Genomic DNA, 18,301 nt, shown 5'->3' on the forward strand with positions numbered 1-18,301 from the left:
GTAATATGTGAATTAATATTGATGTTACTCTATTATTTATTAAAAATAATAAATAATAGATTTATTTAATATGTGAATTACTCTATTATTTATTAAAAAAAAGTTATTCATTTTTTTTTATCTTATTAATACATTCACATTTTAATTTCATATTCTCATTATGTTAATATTGATGTTAATTTGTTCGTCTAAAAAAAATATTGATGTTAATTTAATTTAAATCGAGGATTTTTTTTTTCATTTTTTTATTACGACTCGTTTTTATTATTCCCATATATCAGCTCCAAATAATCGGGGACATCCTGAACTGGATGGGTATATTTAAATTCAAATTATATTTACTTTGTCAGAAGGAGATTTAATAAACGAAGGGTTAATTTATAATTAAACCGAAATGAACAAACAAAAACAAATTGAGGTTATTTATTCAATGAAATAAATTTAGATGAAATAGGATCCTTGTTTGGAGTCCATGTATATAATATCTCTGGGAATATACACACAACATTTCCCATTAAGACTTGTTCTCATGATGATGTTCACGACCAGGAGAAGAGGTAGTTGCCACTTCATTGCTACTAGAAATATTGTCTTCATTTGATTCAACTTTTGATGGTTCAGCATGTAAACCATGATCAACTTCTTCATTCTTCTTAATTACTTCATCAATATGAACATCATCTTCGACCGTAATCACCACGGTTGGTGGTTTTCCAAAAGGACCAGGAACAATTGTTTCCGTAACCTTTTTATGTTCATCGATATGAACAATATCGGTTTCTTGTGTCTTTTTCTTCTTCCTCTTCTGAACACAACAAAATAACGCGAAAGCAAGCATGGAAAGTAAGGCAAAGCCACCAAATCCGATGATCACAATGACAATGACTGTCGGGTGGTATGGAGTGGGAGAGGGTGGAAATGGTGGTGGTGATGGGAGGACGTGTGGCGGTCGAGGAGGAGCAATGGGATGATGTGGAGATGGTGGGGGGTGGACATGTGGTGGTGGAGGAGAAAATGGATGAGATGGTGGCAGAGGTGGTGGGGGGTGGACATGTGGTGGTGGAGGAGAAAATAGATGTGATGGTGGCAGAGCTGGTGGAGGGTGTCCATGTGGCGGCGGAGAAGGAAAGGAATGAGGTGGTGGAGGGTGGAAAGGTGATGGTGGAGGATAGAAGGGGTGGGAAGGTGGTGGGTTGAGGGGGTGTGGAAAGTAGAAGTTGGGTTGAATTGAGGCCATCTTGGTTCTTTAGTACGATTAATGATGTTTCTAAAAGTTGTTTGTTTGGAATATGTTGTGTGGAATTAGTGTACTATTGACTTGATTTATTTATAAGCAAAAATATGTTGGTACTTTCTTGCAAAGTTTCTCAAGGGTTGTTTGTAGTAGAAAACACTTCTCATTGGACTTCCTTAGCTTATTTTACTTGTATTGCTTGTTCTTATTTTTTAGACTTAGCTTATTTTGCTTTATAATGCTTGCTGATCTGTTTTTTATTATTATTTGAAAATTTGGTAGGATCTTTGCTGTATGTGACGTTGGAAAACTGTGTATCTTGGGTATAACAAGTCTGATTTTGATAAAATATTGACATGAAATTTGTTAATATTGACTCCAATAAAACTTGCATAGGCACATACAGTTTTTATTTCTTTCACATAGGCACACACATACTATTTGGACACGGAAGAGGGAGTAGTATGTCAACCTGCTTTCATCTCTATTCTCACCGCTGGTTCTCTCGAACGAGATTCACATAAGAGAAGGAAAAATGAGTCGCGGTGGTGTTGCCGGAGCTAAGGGAAAGAAGAAGGGTGCAACCTTCACCATTGACTGTGCTAAACCAGTGGAAGACAAGATCATGGACATTGCTTCTCTTGAGAAGTTTCTTCAAGAGAGGATTAAGGTCGGTGGCAAAGCCGGTGCTCTCGGTGATTCCGTCACCGTTACTAGGGACAAGCCAAGATCACTGTTACCTCTGACAGTAACTTTTCCAAGAGATATTTGAAGTATTTGACAAAGAAATACTTGAAGAAACACAATGTAAGAAACTGGCTCAGAGTGATTGCTTCAAACAAAGATAGGAGTGTCCCTGAGTTGAGGTACTTCAACATTGCCGAGAACGAGGGAGAGGAAGAAGATTAATTGTATGATCATTTTATTTACTTTAAAACTCTGTATTGTCCTAGAGATAGCTTTCCTTTTGGCAAGATTGCTTAAAAAAAAAACAGAGAGAGAGGGAGTAGTATGTTGCCGATACATGTTCAAGGTTGACTCTTCTGCAATTGTTTTTAGCACACTTAAACTTTGCTGTCCAGAAATATATTTTTCTAAAAGTTTAAGTGTAATGAAAAAACATGGGTCTTACAAAGAAAAAAGGTCACAATACTAACGCACTATATTCACACTTATGAATATCAAATCTTACAAAACTCATTGATTAGTTACAAAACAATAATATAATCAGAAACTGTACTCATAATTGTGCATGTCTATAAGATATAAACCTCTGAAAAACTATAATAATGAGCTGTCCATAAAATTTGCCCAAATACAATTTAGCAATCATATTTTGCACTAACCAGAGAAATCACATTGTGCAAACATGTGAATATGTGTGTGAAGTATAAAGAGAAGTAAACTCATAAAGAAGATAGAGATTTGGTTTTGACAGCAGGTGGTAAATTGTTAACAGTAGAATTATCTGTCCAATTCTTTTCACCCCAATGCCATAACATACTCTCCCAGAAGCAGAAATCCTCGAAACATGTTTTCAAACGCGGGTCTTTTATCTTAATTTTCCAGTGACCATCACTGTAGTTTCCTTTCTGGGCTTGTCTACGATCCCACTCTAATGCCGCCTTCTGCTTCGATCTAAGTAAACAGAACTTCTGCAAATTTTCTGGCATGGCGTCATGAACCTTCCACCACCTTGCATGAGCTACATTGCTTGCAAATTCCTGAAGAATGTCCACGTTCCAGTTGCAGTCATAATCTCGGAAACAAAGCCATGGCTTATTACCTAGATAGTGGATGACATAAAGGATCGGTGGATCAGCTCCAAAGAGACGAGTTTTTGTTGCCTTCTTCTCTTCCTCATCACCTTCCCAGAAGTGCTTCAAGTAGTTCATGTGTTTTGGAATCCGATGCCACCAGGTGAAAATTTCATTTAGATAACCCTGGTCCCCACCGTTGTATGACACAATCTCATTGATGTGATCCATAAGGAGTTGAAATGTACAATTTGACGGCTCAACCACCATAACACCTGAGTTGAACAGTGTAGCATTGTTTCCTATGGCTGATATTTCAGGCATTTCAAAAAGGAAATCGATATTTCTGAGTATAAGAAGGTCGGCGTCAATAAAAATGATTTTGTCATAATCTGTTAACTGCCAGAGACGGAACTTGCTGTAGTTCCACTCGTTATATGCCTCCGGTTCTGCTTTCGGATTCCTGATTCTTTTAATCGTGTGGATCTTCCATCCAGCTGCTGCCAAGCCCTCCCTATGATAATCAGTGATTGTTTCATCAACAAGAATTACAAGATCGCGTGTTGAACCAGACATTCGAATACTTTGAGCTGCAGTGATGGCTCCACAAACATATATATGTGCAGAGTGCAGTATAGTTGCATAAGCTTCTCGGTGTGCCCTTTCAGAGTGAAAATTTTCTGTTGAAGGTAAGAAGTCTCTGATCAATATATCTAGTTAACTTCATGCATATTGGAACTTCAAAGGAAATGCAATAATACACTCCCAAAAGCCATATTGGCTTTTTGGAATACATCAAGATTATAATGTACTAACCTAAGACATGACTATTATGCTTAAATAAATATACCAGACAATGGGATTCAATTCATTTTAAATTTCATGCTTGACATTAGGCACTAAACCTGTTGAGATATTATAAGGTAATCAGTTAGTTGAGGTAGTTAGTTAGCGACATGGGGTGTGCGGTGTAAATAAATAATAATTGGAAAGGGAAAGTGTGCGGCTTTTAAGATTTTTAGATATTTGGGAGGTAGAGTCCTGATCTCTTGAATGAATACCCTTCACTGGTCATTCTCTCATTTAGCAACACCTTTGAGAATTGGGAAAATACTTGCCAATAATACTTTTTTTTCTTCAATAATAAGATCAGGGACTTAATAGACACCCTGATTAGTATATCTGGTGTTCATTAACATTGAAAAGAGTATTACTCAAGGCATAGTTGTAAATTGCGGTTGCAAAAGGTTTTAGAGATCTCCGTAACGGCATCCCAATTGCAATTGCGGTCACATCCGCCGCATTTTTTCAAAACATCAAGCTTCGCAATGAGAAGTGCTAAAAGAATAGGGCACAAAGTAAACACAACATAGAAATACAAGTTTATTGGAGCCTACCTTTAGCCTTCAGAGGAACTGATAGTTCACATGAACCAATTGGTAACTGCAGCTTCTCTCTGAGTTTATGCAGGTCGGGTTCGTAAAGCCAGGCATTTCCGTCACGCTGTATAACATCCTTGCAAGTAAAGAGATTTGGAATTGGGAAACAGTCAGTTACAAAAAGCACACGCACTGGGCGAAACCCTTTGGAAGTGGCAGCAAGTCTTGCTGCTTCAATCTGCAGGTGGAAACGAGCTACATCTCTTGACCAGCGCCCTGACTTATCGCAGGGAAGCTTAACAGCAATAAGATCAAGCCGTGGTTTTCCTGGTGCCTGAATCCTAGGTAGTGTTGGACACATAGGAAACTCATATTCTTCTTCTTCATCGATCCATTCTGGATATAAGTCCTCCCATGTAATGTTACTGGAAGCATAGTTCAGGTGAAGGACTACATGCTCTGATTCTGGTACTAGCTGCTTCCAGTGGTCAATCTCACTATCATTGAAGTTTAATACGCCAACACCCTGATATGTGTCCTTATCCTTCAAATTTTCAAGAACATTAGTTATTTGGTTCCAGTCGATGTTTAGAAATGACGCATAACGGGGATCAGTTCCATCGAGCTCTCCATTCAAGTTGTTCACAAATGTTGTCCTGCAGTCCAAAAAATAAAATCTCCATAATAAGATGCAAATATAAGTACGCAAATAAAAATCACTCTTTACTATTTGGAGAAATCAATTGTCTTTTAGGGTTGTCAATCGCATATCGCAGAAAATAGTGGTTTCTTCAAATTTGTTATGCTACAGAGCTATAGCTAACTATAGCCTCGGTTTGAAAATACTGTGTACTAAATAGCTTATCGCAGAACAACTGTGATTTGTTCATATTCCGCTATGCTATCGCCAGTATTTTACAACACTGCTGTCATTGTATTACAAAGTGAGGAGACAACACATAATCTAACAAGGGATGCATGCTTTGAAGAATTGTATTTGCAAGTAAGCAGACAGATACATTCTAACAACTGTAAATTAATGCTCCGTGCTTAAAGGGGATGGATGATATATGAGAAAGAATACGTGAGCAAACTACATTTTAAATAAAAGACCAAATTTAGAAAAGAAAACGAATGTTCCATCCATCAAATTTAGGCATACCGTGATATATGATCAGTATTATAAACAGCTGGAGGGTGGAAAATGGTAAGCAAGGTTCCCAAGATAATAATAACCAAAACAAATTTCCAATTCGGCCTGCAATTTATACTCCTTTCTAGGAACGGAACATGTGATGCTTTCTCAACATCTTTAAAGTCCTTATTTTTCTGAGACCTTCTCTTGGTAGTATCTTCACTGCATCCAATAGAGAAGGAAAAAAGTCAATACTTTATATCTATGAGAGAGTCCAAGTAGCAACAAAGGAAACAGGTGCAAAGTAAGCTTTAAGACGATAAGAATCTATATAAGGACAGAAAATTTCTTTATTTTTACTCGATAATAACATGGTTTGAGCTAAGGATTGGGTATCTCAACTGATTTGAGCTAAGGATTACTGGAGTTAAAGAACTGGAATTCAAACTGATTTGAGCTAAGGGTTACATTACAACTAATATACTAAAATTTGTCTATCAAAAAATAATAATAACATGGATACTAAAACAGAAAACAGAACGCCAAATAATTAGACAAAATGCCCATATCCCCTTATAAAGCCACTCTTCTAAACAGTTCTTCAAATGTATATAATTGGATCTAATTCAATTCAAAATCCTTGATATAACAAGATACAAAACCTCTATGAATCTATTTAACAGCTTTGATCTTGCATCCTAGCACTATTTAGAACTAAAAGTTTGTATTTTCCACGCTTGTTCTTACAATTCAGATCAATCTCATGATTCATCCAACCAAACAACTTATTCTCACTATTTAGAACTAAAATTTTGTATTTTCCATGCTTATTCTTACTATTCGGATCAATCTCATGATTCATCCAATCAAACAACCTCCTTCAAAGATGAAAGTTAGTTGATTTCCACTTACTACAAAGTGCCAAATTCCAAATACGAATTAACACTAATAGCATTAGTTTCCATACAAAATTATATAGTGAAAATTATTCAAATAAAACAAGACCGACAATGACAACCATTTAGCATCTCAAATTGCTAAAAACGATTTTAAGATTCTCTATAACTAAAACTCCTAAACTAGCTCTCATATCTAATAAGGAATTCGCTCGAAACACAAAAATCAAAACAATTACATAAATAATAGAACAACAAATCCTACTCTAAAGTAAACAAATATTATAAAGCACAAAAAGATACAAACAATTGATCACAGAGTTCAGCCAATTGTGCCTAGGTCTCGACAACAGAGTGACCGATGTAGTTTAGTTTTTCGATTGTACAATACTTAGGTTTACATAATATACAATCCAAAGTTTAAATACTTTCAACTCCACTCACTCTACTATGCGCTAGAGCGCACATTTATCAGTAACTATGAATCATACTCAGCATATATGCAACAATAAACATGAAATTAAGTAGCTAAGATAAACCAAGTTATGAAATATAAAGGAATTTCAAGTAAGATAAAATCTAAATAAACAAACCAAAATACAAATCAGGTTTATTCATATTTATCATTTTGGATCAAAAATTGAATATAATCAACCTGAATGAAGTTGATAATCGGTGACGTGGCTCAACGGTGTTCGGGGTAGGACCCCTCATATTGGATTCAGGTCAAGCCAAATTCTAATAGAACGAAATGCGAAGTCAATGCAGAAAGAAAATGCGAGAAAAAAGTTTGATTGGAATGGAAAAGAGAGAGTGAATTGAAAGGGTTGAAGAAAGGAGAAGAAGGTTGAGATGGATTGGATTAAGAATGAGTGTGGCGGAGAGTGGTGGAAACAACCATCATGACTTGGTGGAGTTGAAGCGGTTATAATTCTCGCTGACCAGTCAGTAGAAATATTGTTGTACTTGTACTAGTAAGAAGAAGTACCAGTAAGATCTATTTGATCTATTCAATCTTCCGGGCCAGCATATTAATATGGAAATTTTACTTTGAAACTTGTGTATTTAATACATTAAAAATATAAAGTTATCTCTCTAACATTAACTTTATTTTTTGATTTCTTTTTTTAGTTTGCTTAACAAATGTCCGGGGTCATTGTTTAACATGACTCATATAATAATTAGTTTTCACCACGTTATACAAATTGATTCTTAGACCATTTTCAATGGTGAATACTTATTTTCAAGTATGAGTACCTAATAGGTACCACCATTTGAGCAAAATACAAATGAGTACCTATATGTATTCTTTCTACAATAAGACATGATACCTATATAATTTTTGTGGAACCTATTTAAAATAATGTAGAGTTATTGGAGAGATTGTTATTAGTGAGACCAGTTTAGAACTTTTTACGAGGCAGTGAATTGGAGGAATTGAATGTTTATATTAGAACTGTTTAAGAGGTGCTGAATTTAAGCCACTAGGTTTGGTCTAGTGGTGAGGGGTTTGGATAGTATGTTATAGGTTTTGGGTTCGATCCTCAGCTGATTGTAAACAAAAAAAGAGATGCTGAATTTAAGAAATTGAGTGCTTATTACTAAAAAAATTATAAATAAGTGATATATACATGTGTGTCCCAATTAAGTATTCAAAAATGAGTAAATCATTGTTTCCTTATAAAATACAAATAGAGACAAAAAGATGAATACATTTTTTTAGGGGTTATACTTGAAAACTCAAAATTTTATAAGGACTTAAACTTAAAATTTATTTATTTTTTACTAAGAAATCCCACTCGGATTTAACTAAGGTAGAACTGGGCCGTCGTATTGGACCAAACATGGACCGGCCCAATAAAACAAATTAGGGTTTCTTTACCCTTTCCATTATAAAAGCAACGCCACAACCCTTCTCCTTTCATTGTCTTCTTTTCAGTTTTTTCAATCTCACAATAATTTTGTTTTTCTTTCACAACCTTCATTTTTTTCTTTCATAATTTCATAATTATTTCATTTTATGCATTAATTTTATGGGCCGTGATGATAGAGATCATGCACCACTCTGATTTTCAGTGCTGATAATTTTCTCAAACCCATTATTTTTTTCTGAGCCCTTTATATTTTCGCTATCATAAATCTTCTGTTGAATATTTTTTATTTAATTAATGAATTTATTTTCTTATGTTGTTGAATTTTTAGAACCAAATGATGCGGGGTTTTATAACCTCAACCATGATGCGGACCGTATAGCTTTATAGCTTCTGGGGATGAAATTTGGTTTCTGATGGTTCTATTTTCAATCTACATACAATTTTTTTTTCTTTCAATATTTCATATTTATTTAGTGCTTCATAAAATTTTTAATTTTGTTAATGTTTTTTATTTTTTGTTAGAATAAAATGTTTTCAGTTAAAATTAAATGTAACAGATTAAGAAAATTGGGTTTAGCTGCCAAATCAAGTTCAATTGTGTGCGCAAGATAGTGTCACTTGTTTTGGTCCTTGTATCAAACTGATTAAAAAAATGAATTCAGAATGGTTTTGCAAACGGGATTTTCTGCAATAGCCATCTGATTTAAGTATGAATGACTGATTTTCAGCTTGGGACATTGTTGAATATCGGCCATTGATATCAAATCAGATGGTTTACTGCAGTTATTTTTGCATTAAATGTAGGTGCGCTGGTATAGAATAACCTATTGCGACAAACAATGCTTCATATATTTAATTTTAGTGGCTTGTTTACCAATACAATTACATAAAATCAGATCAAAATACAATATAAATAACTGTCATTATCTCCTATACGAGTCCATAATCTATGAAAATGAATCCAAATGTGGAAATATAAAGCCTGGCCACAAATGATTGTGATCACAAGAGTCATAAGAGACCCAGATACCTAAAACAAACACTGGCTGATTCAAGTGACAAGAGACCCATATATAAATAGGACATGAGAATAATGTGCCTTAGAAATAAAATAGCTGGCTTTGATTAAAATAGCCGTTGCCACTCATAACGGAAACAAAATGAATGGCTTTTTTGAACAAACCTTAATTAGGCAATGTTTCAATGGGTCCGTTTGATCTGCAAAATATAAATACTGGACATAACAATACATGTTGTGTTGTTTGGTGGACAAAAGGTTATTTTGGTATTTTAGACAACTTGTGCTGAGGACAAAAAGTTGACCCGTGGTTCGGGGGACAAGAATTTCAAGTTTTGTCCTGTCCCTTGGCCCTTGTCCAGTACCAGGAACAGTTTTAAAATCAAACTTACAGCAGGAGTTGTCCTGTCCAGTCCCTTATTTTTTAGCGAATCAAACCCACCCAATAAGTAAAATCATGGAATGCTGATTTTATTTCAAATGAAATATACGCATGAAACAAGTCAAACCATGCTAATTATTAAAATCATTTTGTATGTCGAAAAAAAAATGCAATTTCCAAATTAAATTATGATATTTCATGCAAAAATATTTTCACGAGAGCTATTTTTACTACTCACATAAGGATCTTAAAAATATATGAATTATAACTCAATAAGTCTATAACTCAAGTCTTGAAAAACTTGACCCTCTTTTATGTTTTTTGCATCATTGTCATTTTCGGACTTCTTTTGTTAATCATCAAAACAACAATATTCGTGTCAAGACATATATTCACAGACCAAACCTAGTGGCTTTATTTTTTAACTTACGGTTAAAAATAACTTACAAGCAAAAAAGAAATCCGGCCAAACGTAACCTAAAAACAAGTTTTGAGATATTTAAGCCAAAAATATATTTTTACAAGTCAGTTTTACAAAACAATCATTCAAGTTTTCACTGCACAGACCAGCGTCTTTCCTCATTTCACCACCACTAAACAAAAGCAAACCATCCTCATCAGTGATCTCTATCAACAATCTCAATCCCTTCCTCAATAAAACATAGCAGCTTGATCAGGATTTCTTCTGATAAGATTCCAAATACAAAGAATCGTCTTTCAAAGTAACATTATAAAAACTACCAATGCAAATGAAATGTTAAAAATCAGTTTAATACAAAACAAACTTAAAGAGCGCAAACGTACTTCTACCTAAATTTTATGTTCAAAAACAACAAAGGCAGATAAGAAAGTATAAATTCCACGAAAATAAAATTTACTGTTTCATACGTGTAATGACCAGAATCAACAAATGAAAGTTTAAAAGACTGATGTGTTTAATAAAATACATAATTTAGGGGCTTGTTTATCAATACAATTACATAAAATCAGATCAGAATGCAATATAAATAACTGCCATTATCTCCTATACGAGTCAATAATCTATGAAAATGAATCCAAATGTGGAAATATATAGCCTGGCCACAAATGATCGTGATCATAATATTTGTAACACTGGTTGATCCGAGTGACAAGAGACCCGGATACCTAAAACAAGTCGTGAGACGATTGATTTCCGACTCTTGTGCATGTAGAAAACCCGATTGGAGGGGAGAACTCACCTTATGTACTCAGCAAGTTCCTTGACAGACTAGACACTGTTTAACGGTACGAATAACAGTGTTCTAAAAAAATACAGCTCTTTACAAGATTTCATATTGAACTGTCATGTTGAGAACCCCAAGAATTTTAATAAATCCACCGTTCAAAAACTTTGCTAGACTTTTTCTAACCAAAATGCAACAACAGTTTCATAATTCCTCTACACAATTTATCAGCACCTTAACAACAAATTTAATCTTCATATAGTGTATCAACAAATTCATGCAACATCAAGTTGTTGCACTGTATCTAATATCTCTACATTGTAAGTTTACACTTGTATAATTTCATGAACCACCGTAACTACGCCCACGGAAGTGCACCAGGATATGGAGTTGGCCCACAATATCTGAACAAAGATTCAATTTCTGGACATCCATTAGGATATGGAATCGACCGGTGAAAAGGGTCGCGCTTTAGTTTCTTATGATAGAGTGAACCTCGACATCCATATGGATCTCTAGAGAATTGTGTTCTCACCAATTCCTCGCCTTTTAAAGCAGCTTCTTTTGAATTCGATGTAGCAGGCGTGCCAGCATAGAAGAACCTTGACTCCGGAAAGCCAATCGCAGATCGATGTAGATTTGCAAATCTGTCTTCCTTGAAATCATAACTTACAACCTGATTCCCAGATTTAGCAAATCAGAATAAACACATGATGCAACTGAAAAAACAATGCAAATCATCATTCAAATTATATTTGCATTGAATCATGAAACTTGGACAGAAAATGATCCTCAAAACAGAAAGTCTAATTGTGAATGCAAGTCCAACAACTTCTATAAATCTTCTGACATAATGTCAATTAGTGGGAGAAAATACTTCTCTAAATCATATCGCAAATGAGAAGAATGTGAACTGCGGCATGTTTCTTCCCTATTAAATATAACTCTCTAATAATCCCTCCTTGCTTTTCGGCAATTTTGCATGCTTAACATTTAGAGTAGGCAAAAAGTGGAACGATCATAAAAAATAATAACCCCTCCTTTATCATAAAAAATATTTACATCGTTGACCCAATTTTCATTTTTAGTCCATTCTTGTTACCAATTTGTGTACATGATCATTGAATAATATGCTATAAAAATGTTTCATCACTCAACACCAAAATTCGACTCTAATTGACAACAACAGATCACAATCTTAGATAAAAAGATCACGTTAACTTTGATGTTCTCTTGATGAATTGAATATGTAATTTACCTTTTTGAATGGTTAAGTAAGACTTTTGGTAACATATATAGATGAGAAATGAAGTTCAGTGCAACATTGTTGACGTTTTTAAACAAAAAGGACCAACTTGACACGAAAAAAAGATAAAGGGCATTTTTTAAACTTTAAATTAAGTTAAAAGTCCCCTTGGTGTAGTTGTCTATTTGTTATCGAGATGGAACAAAAGTATGGCCACCAATTTTAATATATTTTTATTCTTCCTTTTAATTTACTTTGCCAGTTCCACAAATATAATGACATGTTTTTAGAAAGGAACAGAATGCTTCAGAACTCGCAGAAGTAAGGCTTACATACAGTAATATTTTGAGGATAGGTGCCGGTAAGCTCTCGGAATCGACAGACACTAAATAGAAGATTTTCAAAGCTGTCCCGAGCATGTTCCTCCGTAAGTGCTCTCCATTTTACACTTTCTTCCTTACCTACACAGACAACCCAAGGAAATGAGAATGTTTCTACAATAGCAGTTTATGTGGAAAGCATATGCAGATAAATTAAAGGTGAAACACTTTCAAGTTATCCATATCAGATAACCCCTGAGAAAACAAAGATAAACGATGCAACGGAGACTCGTCGAGCTAAAAAATTTAGGAAACATTTGAGAAGTTAAAGATTAGAAGAGGAATTTTACTATGAAACTCAGGTCCCTGAATGTTGTATCGATAAATCATGACTAAGGCCAAAAAAACAGTTCTGTTGTATAATAACGAAGTCCCTGTCTCTGCATGGTTTTGAATCACCGCAGTTGGACGTAAATGGAGAATTAAGATAAAAATATTGGAATTGAAGTTGCTTTCTTTTTTCTTTTTTTAAATTTACATTCCTAATTAATGCACTAATTCTATTTGTGCACTGATTAGTGAGCTGTAAAACATGTAAAAAAAATGCATAACATGAAAATATGAAACATAATTCTTCTAAGAGGTGGCTGCAAAGCAACAAGACCGTAACGATTGCAGAAATACATCTAAATACGAGCACAATTGGTTACCTGATTTATACCATGTTTGAAATTCTTTTTTCCATGTTTGAAACTGCATTTTTTTTTAAGGAATGACTGAAAGTGCATGATACACTAGACAGTAATAAACTACATTCCTGAAGTTGCTATATCAAGCATATTTTAAATATAATAGTACAATCAATCAAATATCTATTTCATTTCATTCACTAACTATTTGAAATCCAAAACCATAGTTTTAGATTGCGCCACAAGTCAATAACTTTAGAATCTCTACAACCACAATTACAGTGGCAAATTATCTTCATTATCACAACATAACCACAACCAAATTTCAAAAAGGTCCCTTATAGCAAATGTACCTACAACATCATGGCTTTTTATATATCTGCAACCACAATACTATTGCAAAAACAACCACATCAGCCATATTCTCTGCTGTATCAAAGCTGACAACATAACCTACGTTTAAAACCTTAACTGTGCCCGCAACCTAAAACCTTATCGAGAAAACATTTATTTCTAACAAAATTTCAGTAAACAAACATTTTGATTCCTAAATGTGAAAGTTTTGTCATTATAGTCCCTGAATGTATCGAAATTACAAAAACATCCCTGTGTGTCTTTCATTAGTAATTTTCTAGATCAAATTGACTAACACAAGACATATTCGAGAATCAAACTAACTAATAACTACCACATTTAGTGATGAATTAACCGCATTTGTCAGCAATTTCAACAATATATCAATTATCGCAACATAACCGCAGTCAGATTTTAAAATGGAATCCTCTCGCAAATGTACCTACAACATCATGGTTTTTTTTTATAACTCTGCAACCACATTGCAACACAACCTACAATTAAAACCTTATCTGCAACACCAATTTACAACCTTACCGAAAAAACAACCTTTATATCTACCAAATAAACTCTGAGTGAACAATTATTTTAATTCCTAAATGTAACAAAACCACAAAAAAATCCCTGTCTTTTGTTATTAATTTTATGGACCAAGACACATTCAGAAACCAAACTAACTAACTAACTAACTAACTAACTAACTAAAAACAGGCTTATAAAAAATAAATAAAAAACTAACTAACAACAGATTCTAGGACCCAAACGATTAACCAAAGACGCATTTTTTAGTAGTTTTAATACATTCTGAGCCTATTGCGAAAACGCTTCACATATTTAACAACTGAAACACACGGTCCAGCGCCTACCTCCAATGCCACAACAAAAGACACATTTATGTACGTTTTAGTAATTTTAATACATTCAGAGACTATTGTAACAAAGCTTCACACATTTAATAACCGAAAAACCATTTCTTTTATTATCCTATAATAAGAATATCCAATCAATAGAATTATAATTACTTCAATGTATATTATTTCATTCACTCACTATTTCATATCCAAAACTATAGTTTTAAATTGCAGTCCACAAGTCAAGATTATCAGAGTCTATATAACAAAATAGCAACCACAATTACAGTGGTAAATTATCTGCATTCGTCTGCAGTTTTCCACTATATCAATGATCGCAAAGTAACTTCAAACAAAGTTGCTTCTTCAAAAAAACTTCAAACAAAGTTGTCAATATCATATTGCAGAAAATAGTGGTTTGTTTAAATTCCACTACACCACAGTGCTATAGTGCCGCTGCAGCCGCTATTTGACAACACTTTGTATTAAATAGCATACTACAGAACAATGGCAGTTTTCTCAAATTCCACAGACCACAACTAGATTTTAAAAACGGTCCCCTATCACAAATGTACTCACAACATCATGGTTTTGTATATCTCAGTGACTACAACACAATTGCAATCACAACCATATCAACAATATTCTCTACTCTACTAGTATATCTAGGACAGCAACACAACCTACATTCAAAACCATAACCGCGACTGCAACTTAAATTTAAAACCTTGTCGAAAAAGCAACCACTAACAAATAATGAAACTTTGAGAACTTACTAGTTACTACTACCAATGCTACAACAATCATTATAAGAGCTCAACAAAAACTCACCAAACCATCCTTTATAATCAGCAACAGCCCAATAACTCTGCGCCTCACTCCGCGGCCCAGCATCTTTCCTCGTCTCACCACCACTAAACAAAAGCAAAGCATCCTCATCTCTATCAACAATCTCAACCCCTTCTTCAATATGCTTCACAAAAGTTTTAGCTTGACCAGGATTCTTCTGATAAGATTCCAAATACCAAGAATCCTCTTTCTCAATCTTCCCACAATCACTACTCGTATAAATCGAATGACCAGCAACCATTACCAAATTCTTAAGCTTTAAAAAAGGGTAATCATCAAAACCCGAATCGGTTTTCGAGTACCCGGTTAATTGGGTTTTATTATAAGATAGAAAAACGAAAAGGGTTACAACAAATGAGAAAGATAAGAGTAATAAAGCTATTAAAGGATGAATTTTGAAAAAGTGATGGAGTTTTTTTATCATTTTGAAAATGTGAAAAAATGGTGTTTTTTTGGGTTTTCTGGTTCGGTTGATTATGATGGGGATTCCGGTTTCTAAGTCGATTTCGGATCTTGGGTATGCGTAGAAGGATTTGGTGGATTGAGATGGAAAAGGGTTCATTATTAATTATTGTGGAATCTTTGGATCATGGTTTGTGAAAGAGAAGTTACATGGAATGAAGTGTTGGGAAGACAACAGATCCAAATTCAGAGGAAGGGATCTTGTTTCCTAGTCATTAGAGACCAAATTTGATAACTTTATATTATATGTATCGATGAAATATAATGGAATGAAGCGGAACGGAATATGAGTTTAAGTTCTCTCCATTTATTCTTCTTTAATTTGTTCTTCTTAGACACAAAGTAAAAATTAGTGGGATTCATTTTCAATAGTCTCACTAATTTTCAATTGTGTTTATCTTTTTCTAAATGGAGAACAAATGAAAAAAAAAATAAAATGGAGGAACCTAAATTCGCGGAATAGAGTGAAGTGACCGAGTGAAATAGAATGAAGTGGAATAAAATAAATTTTCCATTTCATTGTTTGAATATTTTTAATATCTTTTGTATGTTTGGGAAAGCATGCATAGAAAAAAATATAATATGAATGTTGTATTTTTGTGCATAAAAAAATGTTCATATAACATAACTATGTTTATTTTTAGTTTATTTTACTCTTTCAAAAACTTAATATGTATTGTATCCACAAAAAAAAAATCTCAATATATTTTTGGATTATTATTTCCGTCGGACAACATGTTAGACATATCTCTTCATCTAAACAATTTTTAGGCATGTGATCTTTAGGTGGTTGGGGGTGGTTTTGGTGCGGCATGTAATTTTATGGTGTATTTGGAATGCTCGGAACAATAAAATATTCAACAATGTCATCAAAGAACCTTTGGAAATTGTTGAGGAGATCAAGGTGTTGTCTTGGCGTTGGAGTGTTGAAAGATTGAAAATATCTCCTTGCCTCTTCTATGAATGGTCTTGGGACCCGGGAAGTTGTTTTCAAAGGTGATTTTCGGTGGTTTTGGGGTTGCTTCTAGTTTGATGACTGCTATGTTTCTTGTCTGTTTTGCACGAAATTGAGGGTTTGTGTGTTTTCCCCGTGTTTTGCTTTGTTTGGGCTACTGTGTTGGGGTTTTTGGAATCTGTTTGGGGTCGTTTTCAGGTGTTTTTAGGGGCTCTCTTATTTGTATATTGTTTTCTTTTTCTATCCTTGGCATATCTTATGCTTTGGTTGAGTTTATTAATAAAATTTTGCTATTATAAAAAAAAGACATACCTCTTTATCTGAACAATTTTTTTATTTGACACTTTACATTAAATATTTTGCTTCATTTTTAATTAATTTATAATTATTTTTTGAGAGCAAGAATGTTTGATTTTAAAATAGGGGGGCCAAAATTGTGGATCCTGTAAAATAGGGAGACCAAAAATGTAATTAAACCAACTTTTATTAATCACAAAAGCACATTTTATAGGTGAAAGTTACAACACAATAAGAAGAAACTTGTAAAACAAGTAAACTAACCACCTCTTAACCTCACTAACAAACTAACTATACAGTTGTCACATAACAGAAACCAACTTCTATAATAAACTCAAAAACTGCTAAGCTCGCTTAGCTTATCCACACATGAGCGCGCCTAGCTAGAAAACACGACCCTGTCTCGCTTAGCCGCCACTTACTCGCTAAGCGAACATGAAGACAGTTTGACTTATACAATCCAATATGAACCATGATTCCTGCATATTACATGCAATATTCTTACGAACTGAGCTATGCTCATGAAGACGAAACTTTGAATTTTCTAACATATCCATAGAGTAGTCGATAATCCCAACTCCCAATTTGAATTTGGTACTATTTTGTATTATTGTAGTTTTTCTTTCTTTATTTTTTTTATAAATTTATTCTATTGTGTATAAAATTTATTATAATATTCATAAACTTGGATCAAACTACACAAATTACCCGCCAAATCATCAGAGTAACATAATTATCCAAGAAAAAAAAGGTTCATATTTCATAAGTTTTTAAAGTTAAAAAAAGCAATTATTCCATCTTCAAATTGATAGAGAAAAGTGAGGGAGAATAAATGGGCCAAATAAAAAATTGGACTTTTTAAAATTTACAAAAAAAAAATGTAAAATCGTCTCAAAGAGTTAAAACCTATAATTTTATACGATTTCAACGTTTTCTAGCCTACAATTTTACCCAAAAAAGATTATACTCAAATTATTGACCTAGAAACATAAAATCTATAATTTTTAAGTTTAAAATCGAAATTGTAACAATCTTATCAAGTAGAATTGGTGTATATATTTTTTATAATGCGACGCACTTAATATTATGTGGAAACAAATAAGAGGGAATTATAATCAAGAACAACAAATATATCAAACACAGTCCAATCTTGATTAAAATGGGGAAAGTTTTTTTTTTTTTAACGTATGGGGAAAGTTAGACATTTTAAAACAGAGGACTAAAATTTGTAGAGTTAGAGTTTGGAGTTTGGAGTTTGGAGTTTGGTTCTTCTAATCTTTGTTGTTTTAACTTCTTTTAAAAAAGGCTTTTATTAATCGGTGTTTTCAAGATATTTTTTAAGCATTTCATTTAAAAATTGGGGTTACAGAGAGAGAATAGACCTCACGACCTTAGGAT

General features: G+C 33.7%; 3 protein-coding genes, 1 non-coding gene and 1 pseudogene across 4 annotated transcripts; 2 read left to right on the top strand and 3 right to left on the bottom strand.

Moving 5' to 3' along the window:
- Positions 1–357: 357 nt before the first annotated feature.
- Positions 358–1,292, bottom strand: LOC123920781 (protein TRACHEARY ELEMENT DIFFERENTIATION-RELATED 7-like). The gene has a single exon (XM_045973100.1). The coding sequence runs from the start codon at positions 1,235–1,237 to the stop codon at positions 515–517; it is 723 nt and encodes a 240-aa protein (XP_045829056.1). The 5' UTR covers positions 1,238–1,292; the 3' UTR covers positions 358–514.
- A 421-nt stretch (positions 1,293–1,713) lies between these two features.
- On the top strand, positions 1,714–2,159 carry LOC123920796 (annotated as a pseudogene).
- Positions 2,160–2,376: 217 nt separating this feature from the next.
- On the bottom strand, positions 2,377–7,409 carry LOC123920788 (putative UDP-glucuronate:xylan alpha-glucuronosyltransferase 3). The gene is made up of 4 exons (XM_045973111.1): positions 7,057–7,409; positions 5,533–5,727; positions 4,389–5,026; positions 2,377–3,671 (listed from the first exon to the last, which is right to left on the bottom strand). The coding sequence occupies exons 1-4, from the start codon at positions 7,113–7,115 to the stop codon at positions 2,641–2,643; spliced, it is 1,923 nt and encodes a 640-aa protein (XP_045829067.1). The 5' UTR covers positions 7,116–7,409; the 3' UTR covers positions 2,377–2,640.
- A 1,027-nt stretch (positions 7,410–8,436) lies between these two features.
- Positions 8,437–8,518, top strand: LOC123903396. The gene has a single exon (XR_006807972.1). It is a non-coding gene; the product is annotated as a small nucleolar RNA Z221/R21b (small nucleolar RNA).
- Positions 8,519–10,956: 2,438 nt separating this feature from the next.
- LOC123920806 (uncharacterized protein C57A10.07) lies at positions 10,957–15,961 on the bottom strand. The gene is made up of 3 exons (XM_045973130.1): positions 15,172–15,961; positions 12,463–12,587; positions 10,957–11,556 (listed from the first exon to the last, which is right to left on the bottom strand). The coding sequence occupies exons 1-3, from the start codon at positions 15,749–15,751 to the stop codon at positions 11,239–11,241; spliced, it is 1,023 nt and encodes a 340-aa protein (XP_045829086.1). The 5' UTR covers positions 15,752–15,961; the 3' UTR covers positions 10,957–11,238.
- Positions 15,962–18,301: the final 2,340 nt, after the last annotated feature.

The sequence above is a fragment of the Trifolium pratense genome, linkage group LG1 (genome assembly GCF_020283565.1).
Source record: "Trifolium pratense cultivar HEN17-A07 linkage group LG1, ARS_RC_1.1, whole genome shotgun sequence".
In the NCBI taxonomy this organism is placed as follows: Eukaryota; Viridiplantae; Streptophyta; class Magnoliopsida; order Fabales; family Fabaceae; genus Trifolium; species Trifolium pratense.

Bases quoted from the DNA above. Each gene is read 5' to 3' on its own strand.
- LOC123920781 (XM_045973100.1), bottom strand. From the start codon at position 1,237: ATGGCCTCAATTCAACCCAACTTCTACTTTCCACACCCCCTCAACCCA.
- LOC123920788 (XM_045973111.1), bottom strand. From the start codon at position 7,115: ATGAGGGGTCCTACCCCGAACACCGTTGAGCCACGTCACCGATTATCA. The intron at 5,728-7,056 runs GTTGATTATATT...TATTGGATGCAG, and splicing joins CGATTATCAACTTCATTCAG to TGAAGATACTACCAAGAGAA. The intron at 3,672-4,388 runs GTAGGCTCCAAT...TACCTTCAACAG, and splicing joins AGTTCCTCTGAAGGCTAAAG to AAAATTTTCACTCTGAAAGG.
- LOC123920806 (XM_045973130.1), bottom strand. From the start codon at position 15,751: ATGAACCCTTTTCCATCTCAATCCACCAAATCCTTCTACGCATACCCA. The intron at 12,588-15,171 runs GTGAGTTTTTGT...TTGTCTGTGTAG, and splicing joins TGATTATAAAGGATGGTTTG to GTAAGGAAGAAAGTGTAAAA. The intron at 11,557-12,462 runs GTATGTAAGCCT...TCTGGGAATCAG, and splicing joins CCTATCCTCAAAATATTACT to GTTGTAAGTTATGATTTCAA.